This window comes from Cryptomeria japonica, chromosome 5 (genome assembly GCF_030272615.1).
Source record: "Cryptomeria japonica chromosome 5, Sugi_1.0, whole genome shotgun sequence".
Classification (NCBI taxonomy): domain Eukaryota; kingdom Viridiplantae; phylum Streptophyta; class Pinopsida; order Cupressales; family Cupressaceae; genus Cryptomeria; species Cryptomeria japonica.
In genome coordinates this window covers 644,667,676-644,677,081 of record NC_081409.1, presented here as the reverse complement: position 1 = coordinate 644,677,081, position 9,406 = coordinate 644,667,676, and the positions used below count along the sequence as shown (strand labels likewise).

The 9,406-nt window shown below is 33.4% G+C and overlaps 1 protein-coding gene across 1 annotated transcript; it reads left to right on the top strand.

Annotated features, from left to right (window-relative positions):
* Positions 1-3,325: 3,325 nt before the first annotated feature.
* Positions 3,326-6,740, top strand: LOC131050356 (thiamine thiazole synthase 4, chloroplastic). The gene is made up of 2 exons (XM_057984518.2): positions 3,326-4,379; positions 6,466-6,740. Exons 1-2 carry the CDS (start codon positions 3,465-3,467, stop codon positions 6,619-6,621), a joined length of 1,071 nt encoding a protein of 356 aa, XP_057840501.1. The 5' UTR covers positions 3,326-3,464; the 3' UTR covers positions 6,622-6,740.
* Positions 6,741-9,406: the final 2,666 nt, after the last annotated feature.

The following is a 9,406-nucleotide window of genomic DNA, read 5'->3' as shown; positions in this document are numbered from 1 at the left end:
TTATTTTGATGTCACAACAACCAACATTCACATTGATCCAGTTTTTAAATATACCTTAATTTTCCTTTTTTATTTATCAAATATATTTTATATGCTTAATAATTCAAATCTTAACTCATGATTTTAATTATAATTTCACTTTGTTTGATGGAAAAACAAACTACATCTTTGAATTTTTATTATATGATAATCATTTCATACATGAAAGTTGACAATATAATAAAAAGTTGTTGAAATGTGACAATTAATCAAAATAAAGAATTAAACAAGTTTGACCTAAATGTCTATTGTTTGTATTTTTTTTTTTTAAATTATTAAAGATCCCATTTATTCTTCTTTTCATTGGATGGGACTACTTTTTTCTTTGTTGCTTCCAAATACTTTTATAAAGGCAATCCCTAAATAAATAAAATATTTTTATAAAGTCAAAATTGATTTATTTTTCTCCTAAATTTATTGTGATTCAAATCTAAAGCAGTTAGGCCTAGAATTCTATATTTAAATTCTTATAGCACTAGCAGACACAAGCATCTTTTTTATGGCTTTAAATTCTCATGAGAGTGGGAATCGTTTGCCCCGAGTCTTGTCGTGGTCATGGTATGAAAGCATTTTGTTCCCTACGATAAAGACAAAATCCACGTCGCTTTCAAAGGATCTTTAGATTTTGGCCCAAACTCTATGACAAACCCTGATTTTGACATCTCGGTGAGGCGACCTGCACAAAATTTATTCTTCACTGTTGAACATAATTGTACAATTTTTCAAAAATGGAAGCTGTAGATTTTAATCCATGGAGTTTAAAACTTATCATTTGAAAATGTAAATTCAATTATCTATTTTATCAAAGAAGTAATTATATGTTTGAGAGAATTGGTTATGTAGTTAATAATGTTATATTTGGTGGTTTTTTTTTTATATTTTTTTTGTGTTTCAGATCATATTGTGTGATCTTCAAGATGTTAGAGAATTCACAGAAAAACATTTTAATAATATATCACTTGGTATAATCTCTTGTATTTGATGTATATTTTTATTTTATTTTTTAAAAATATATATTTTTCAAATATAAAGATATTTAAGATTTAAAAATATATATCAATATCTCAATATAACAAATATTTACTTAATATTTATTTTTTGATAGGGCGAGACGTTTGATCAGTTGGTTGAGAGACAACTTCTATTTCTCATTATTAATTTAAAATTATTATCTACTATTTTGCTATTTAATTAAAGTATATTATTAATTTATAGAGTTTTTTTTTTATTATTCATATATTTTATATATTTTGTATTTTAGTATTTTTATGTTAATTTTTAAAATATTTCATAATATATAATAAATTAAAATTTATGTATTCATGTATATATGTAATAAATAAATAAATTCTAAAATATTATTATTTGGAAAGATATAAATTTAGATACTTTTTATTGTGAATAGATACCAAGTATACAATAATTCAACTCTTTTAACTCATAAGAAAGAAGAATATTCATAATGTTGAAAATGGATATCCAAAATATTAAATAATGGGTATTTGTTTCTTTGGCTTAGTATTAAGGATAAAGAGATACTAATAATCCTAGGAATTAAGACATATTGCTCCACCAAATTTGAAAAGTATGACCTCCTCATTTGTATTGTCAATTAACATTAAAATTAATTTTTAATAAGTTTTATTTTCTAAATTAATCATTCTAAAAACTCCTTACATATTTAATACTTCAGAGAAAAAGATTTTTATCATCCATAAGATAAAAAATTGTGTCAATAACAAATCTTGTCATTTTAACCTTTAGATCCTATTATTTTAACCTTCGAAGTTAAATGACTTTCCCATTTTCTCAAACATCTCCTTTTGAAACAAATCTCATAAATAAATCACTTATAAACCAAATAATTAATACAAAATATCATTAAAAATAAAGATGGTGTACAGGCACTCCAAGCTCTATATTCCATTAAAATTATTTTATAGAATATTGACACTTATTTATATCCATATATTTTATTTATTTTGTATTTTCCTTTTATGTCCCCTCTTTAATAATTTATAATAGATAGTAGTTTATAGTATAATAAAATAAAATCACTTTTAACTTAAAAATCAAAATTTATCTATATATGTACATATGTAATAAATAAACAAGTTTTAAAATATTTTTAACTTTTTTTTGGTAGGATAGAAATCTACATAGAGATTAAGTGCACAATAATTCAACTCTTTTTAAGTTATAAGAAAGAAGGATATTCATAGGATATCTAAAGTATCAAATAATGAGGAGTATTTTTTTCTTTAGTTTAGTGTTAAGAAAAAAAAAGATATCAATAATAAAGCTTGACCTCATAATTTATGGTGTCAAATGAGATAAAATTAATGTTTACTAAATCTTTTTTTCAACTAATCAAAAAATGAGGAGTATTTGTTTCTTTAACATAGTGTTAAAGAGAAAAAGATATCTATAATACAAGTACTAAGAAATGTTGCCCCACCAAATTTAAAATGTCCGAGCTCATCATTTATAGTGTCAAATAAGATCAAATTAATATATCATAGACCATTTTTTTTGGTAGTCATTTTCTAGACTACTTAAACATTATGTACTTTAGAATAGAAAATCATCTTATGAACTTTAGAATAGAAAATCATCTTATGAACTTGGAGATGAAAAAGAACATAATGATAACAAACCCTCTCATTTTAACCTTTCCATCTATTATTTTTCCCTTAAACAACTACCAATCTTATTATCTCCTATTTAATTTTATGACTTATCCATTTTCTCAAACATCTTTTCTTTAATTGTTGGCTATTGTTTCCACACTTTTGTGACTATTTCGGATATTGTTATTGTTGATTACTCTTTCCCTACACAACAACTTTATAAAGCGCTATTCTTCTTACTATAAATCAATTTTGTTCAATATAAAGAAAAAACCAAGGTTCAAAATCCCATAAATGCATTTAGGACAAGTTGGACCAAAGGGGTTTGTAGTTTAGAAGTATGCTTACTTAAATTGTTTGTCGTGGGTTATAACTAAATAAAGATATAAAATTGTTTGTCATGGGTTATAACTAAATAAAGATATAAATGCTGACAAAATTGTTGAAATAACTGATTAATATCTCATGAATTGTGGAAACTTAATATCTGTTACAACAACATAAACCAAATAATTCTTCAAAAATATCAGTATAATCATTATTTATCCAAAATTAAATACGGACGGTGTACATGCACTCCAAGCTATGAGGAACGAACCTGCACCTTACACTGGGCACTTTAACTGAGCTCCATTAGTGAAAGCTAGCGATACAGCCTCGGCCTCCTATCCACCACAAGATTAAACCAAATCCCCAGATATTTTGCACTGACCATTATTTTTATACTGACCCAGAAGCCTTCAATTCACAAGAGCGAGCTGAGGGTTGAATTTCATTGAAACCAGGCGAAAAAAAATGGCTTCCATAGCAGCAACCAGAGTCGTACCCACCAGGGCCACAGCAGCCTTGGGTGCGCAGGACTGCTCAAACCAGCGGCGTTCCATCGGCGGCGCCGCCTTTCCGCGGCTGAAAACCCAATGGGCCGCTGCCCAGAGAGCAGGAAGACCAGGTTTGGTGCAGGCGTCGGCAAAATACGACCTTTCAAGCTTTAAGTTCGAGCCAATTCAGGAATCCGTAGTCTCCCGCGAGATGACCAGGCGCTACATGACGGACATGATAACTTTTGCTGATACAGATGTAGTCATAGTCGGTGCTGGTTCAGCGGGTCTTTCCTGCGCATATGAGCTGAGCAAAAACCCTGAAGTGAAGATCGCCATAATCGAGCAGTCTGTGAGCCCTGGCGGCGGTGCCTGGCTCGGCGGGCAGTTATTTTCAGCCATGGTTGTCCGCAAGCCTGCCCATGTCTTCCTTGACGAGATAGGTGTTCCATACGATGAGGCTGATGACTATGTGGTCATTAAGCACGCTGCCCTCTTCACATCTACCATTATGAGCAAGGTTTTGGCCCGCCCTAATGTTAAGCTCTTCAATGCTGTTGCGGTGGAAGACCTGATTATAAAGGAGAATCGCGTGTCTGGTGTTGTGACGAATTGGGCTCTGGTTTCGATGAACCATGATACACAGTCTTGCATGGATCCTAATGTGATGGAGGCCAAGGTGGTGGTCAGTTCTTGTGGCCATGACGGGCCCTTTGGTGCTACGGGTGTGAAGAGGCTCAGGAGCGTTGGGATGATTGACAGTGTGCCCGGCATGAAGTGCCTCGATATGAATGTTGCTGAGGATGCGATTGTCAGGCTCACCAGGGAGGTTGTACCTGGCATGATTGTTACCGGCATGGAGGTTGCTGAAATCGACGGGGCTCCCCGAATGGTAAGAGCTTTGTTCGTCTGTTTTTTCTCTTCAACTGTTTGTCTGCTCTGAAATTACCCATTTCCTGTTTGGGGTTCTAGCCAGGATTTTGCGGTGAAATTTCTTGCCCACACCAGTAGACTCGCCTGGGTGTCTTTTTTTCTCAGTTTGGTTTTATTTTGTTCATTGTTTGCACTCCTCAATTTAGGATATGATTGGGGCTTCGTTCCGTAAGCAGCTTGACCACAGCGTGCTGGCTGCATAAGCTCCTTCCAATTGCCCTGTGGAACAGAAGTTCGGAGTGATATTTTGTTAAAGTTTTGAACTTCATTTTTTAAAGTTGGTTTGGCTTTGTTTATTCTTTGGACTGGTCAATTTAGGGTCTAATCGGGATATGCATCAGAAGTCAGGTTTGAACATTGTTTTTAAATTTTGTTTTACTCTGTTTAGTTGTTCGGTTTAGAATCTGGGATATGCGTCAGAAGTTGGGACTCACTTGGGAGTAATATTTTATCCGCTGATTTGAACTTCATTTTTTAAAGTTGATTTGGCTTTGTTTATTCCTTGGACTTCTCAAATGATGGTCTAATTGGGATATGCATCTGAAGCCGGGTTTGAACTTTGTTTTATAATTGGGCTTTACTCTATTTAATTTTTCGGTTTAGAATTTGGAATATGCGTCAGAAGTTGAGACTTGGGAGAGATATTTTTCATTAAGTGTTTTTATTTGGATTAGCTTTCTCCATTCATTGAATTATCTGGTATGCATCAGAAGCCTACCGTAAGCGTTTGTTTGGGTGGGGTCTACTGTAATCTTACTAGCTTTTTAGTAGGATCCATTTATTAGTGTGATTCTACATGAATCATTAAACAAGTCAAAGCTTAAAGAGTGATGTTCAGAAATTCGGTGCAATGCAATAATTTACTTGGGTTTTTAACTAAATTTTAATATTTAGTTTTACTTTCGTCGCTTTTTAGACTACAAAATGCAAGGTTCAACTGATGTATGGATCAGAAGTGAGGCGTGACACTTAAATAAGTTTTGAACTTTGGTTTTTTAAACCTGTTTTTGTATACTCCATTCTTTTCACCACACAATTTATGTTCTATATGGGGCTATGCATCAAAAGCCGGGTCTGATATTCAACTCAGGGTTTAAACTTCGTGTTTTTTTTTTCAATTTATTTATTTGGTTTTGCTTTCTTCATTTTACTTACAGCTCAATTGAGGTATGTATTAAAAGCTGTGTGATATGTAACTCTCGTTTTGAACTTTTACTTTTTATTTGGTTTTGCTCTATTCATTCTTTGGACTACTCAATTTAGGGTCCGATTGGAGTGTTCATCAGAAGTTGGGTGATATTTTACTCAAGGTTTGAACTTTGTCTTAGAATTGGATGCATTATTTTACTCACTTTGTTCTGGGGATTCAAATGTTAGCCTAAAGTTGAATGTCATAGTTAATGAAGGACTTTCTGAGCTTTTAGTGTCCACTCAGAATTGGATGATATATTAAATTTGAATTGCAAGCCTGTATTTTACTCATTTTGTGTTGGGAATTTGACTATCAGCTTAGAGTTGGTCTTGTGATATTTGATCGATATCTTTATGGGGCTTTAATGTTTGCTCGGAATTGGATGGCATATTTGATTTGAACCTCAAGCCAGAGTTGAATGCTGTGGCTTATTCTATTTTTTTTTTAATTTGAATTTAAATTACAACATGGTCATCTCCTAATATGGTTGTGTTAGAATTTGAATCAATTGCTTTCGGCTATTCTTTATTTTTCTGGCTCAGTTTCGATGTGTTGTTTAGGTTTGAACTCAGGGCTTGCCCCTATCATTTACCACTCTTAACCTGCCTTTATGTTTACTTTTGTTCATTTTTTTTGTCTGTTTGATTTGCACTATATTTCTCGTTCCCCATTCTCTTTTATTCCCTGCCTCGCTGTTTCTTTGTTTCCCCTGCACTTCTCCATTCCACCTCTTGTGCTACTCTGCATTTTACTCCTCATATTGCTCTGTATTTGCTTTCCCTGCATCGTACTTAGTGAATATTATTAATTTAGGTGAGCTCTATTTGCAATAACAAGATGTGGTTCAATGCAGGGACCCACCTTCGGAGCAATGATGATTTCTGGACAGAAGGCAGCCCATTTGGCACTCAAAGCTCTGGGCCTGCCAAATGCCCTGGATGAATCTTTGAATGTGCAACCTGAACTTACTTTGGCTTCTGCTGAAGATGACAGCACTGCATCTGCTTAGATTATCTTCTCATGCATCTGGTAGTTACATTTTGTCTGTTAATGTATAGGGTTAATAATGTACTTTGATGTAACAGGCATGCAGAATTTTTAATCTATGGCTTTGTTGTGTATCTTGAATCCTGTATCTCTCTGTGGTCTGATATGCATCTTTCTAATTTATAATAAGCATAAATGGTATATCTATATTTCTCTCATGCCTGAAAAATATGAATCCTTTTTACAGTTTGTTAATAAAAAAGCAGTATTCAAGAGGAAGAGTAGGAAGAGTTAAATGCATCGCAGCTGGGATTTAGTATTGTAAGCCATTCATCTTCAGTTCTAAGATGAAATAAAAATAGAGTATTTGTGACCAAGTTAATCCTGGGAAAAAAATTCACCCTTTCCTATGAAGACCAAGATATATAAATACTAATTCAAGCTTAGTTTAGGTCTCTGACATAGTTTTCCAGTCCTAGCTTGGACAGAGAGAAATCAAACCAAGTGGTTGCATTACTCTTAAATTTTTTTGCATATGCCTGTGATTTCTGGTTAAACTTTTTATATGTTTTGAAAAAGGCTTCACATGTGGGCAAATAAAGGTCCTATTGTTTGCAGCTTTGCTGGTGGCATATAATATTGATCTTCTTTGAGGATCATTTTATATTTATGTTGTTTTCCTTTCCATTTTATGCATGAATGTAAAGATAAATTGATGCTTGTGCTCACAGTATTAGTGTGAGCAAGAGCTGTCTGTGATTGAAACCACGCAATCGAGGAACACTACTGTTTTAGATGCTTAGGAATCAGAATTTAGCACTTGCTACTATCTAGATTTAACAATTGGATATTTTGGAAATTATACAGTCAGCAATCCTTAGATTCCAAAGTTTACATATTGCATTTGTAATAGGCATCTTAACCAACCCACCAGAATTGATTAAAACACATTTATTTCTCAAATGTCTTTTTTTGAAGCACCCTATATGCTTTATCAACTTTTCAATTTCAAACTTACCTGCAAGTCACTGATAAACTAGAAAAGCACATGCAAGTCTATTATTACAATGCTTAGCTAACCGTCACCAATGTAGCTTCCTAATGACATTCCTTGCTAATTTTCATTCACTACGCTAGACTTTGTTCCTTTATATTCAAGTGGAATCTCGCATTTAAAATGCTAGATAACTACAAAGAGCTGCATTTTGATGTACCAATCTTGACCAAGGTCTGGGAAGGGAATGAAAGATTCAAACTCTAAATTAAGTATCAATTGTAAAGGTGCTAGTAATAATGGTGTAAAGCTCTATCTGAAAGGTTAGATTACCAATTCAGATTGATACGCCTATGATTACATTCATAGTATATTTTGATTTTTCAACAGTGAAAGGAAGCCGAGCGCGTAAAGAATCCTACCTACACCAATTTAAGGAGGGGATAGATGGAAAAAAATTATATGTCTGCACAGGTATAGATTTAGATGCACATTCAAGTTGACATAAAAACATATTCAAGAACAAAATAACATAAACACAGCTTATACGTCAGAACTCTTTCAAGAGAAAAATTACACTTTTTAAAACACAGTTCAATGTATATAAATAAAGAAATTTCAATACATTTGGAGAGCTATGTTCTCCCTAGAGTCTTTACACCTGGCCAAAATTTCTTAGCAATGTAATGGTACTGTAATATACGGTGACATACAATTTCAAAATACAAATGCTCATTATATTCGAGATTGCAATGCATAAAATGGATGTTTCCAAAATGGTACATTCCAGATTTGAAGATGTACAAGGAAGGCGTCAACAACAATTGCACATGCGAAATCTGCCAATTGTCAAGGCAGAGTCTATTCTAGCTCCAAAAAGTGGGCGGCTACAGCGCGACTAACATGTGATGTTAGTCGTGAATGTTAACCATAGATTTTTTATTCGACAACGGAGAATGCATAATACGTCTTGTTAGTCTGACAGATTCGTCTTTTTTGGAACCAAAATACACACATCCAATTGTCAACACGCCTACGCATGTAAACTACAACTTGCTAATTGTCAACACACTCGCAAGTGCAAAATGAACTTGTCAAATATCAATTGTACCTCCAAAGTGTCCACTTAACATACCACTTAAACACAAAATAGTATGTCTACATGCATAACTACACCAATAAAGCACAACTCCCAAACTCAACTTCTCTTTAGAAAAAGCAACTATCAATTGTAACTAACAATTGAAACACTAGTCATCTCATGTAAAGTGAATGGGAATTTCCCAAACTTGATTGCTCTTTGGAAAAAGAAACTATCAATAGTAATTAACAATTGAGTCTCTAGTCAACTCGTTCAAAGTGTGATTTCTACCTTCTAAAACATAGGAACTATGTCATCCATGTCATTTCACATGTATAAAAACAACTAAAGTTGCCACTCCCACAATTGACATCATCAAGTGCACATATAATTAAATAACTTGGGCAAATAAACATAGGATATGTAGAGAATGGGATTTGCCGCCTTCAAGGTGATGAGCCTCAAGGGACAAACCTATCTTTGCTCTACCTCACTTATACAAGCATTAAAGGTGAACCGGGGGATGAAAATGCAAAACTAAGTTAATAGACTACAAATGAAACTCTCGAATGACTCTGTTGAGTCCTTTGTCTTCGAGATGAGCATATGGGACTGGGACACCAACGTGGCGTGTTGTCACCTTGTACAAACATAACACAAAAGTCGTATGAAAGCAACAGGTATGATAAAACTACTACACGAGTGATACAATAGCAAATTAAATCAACGGTG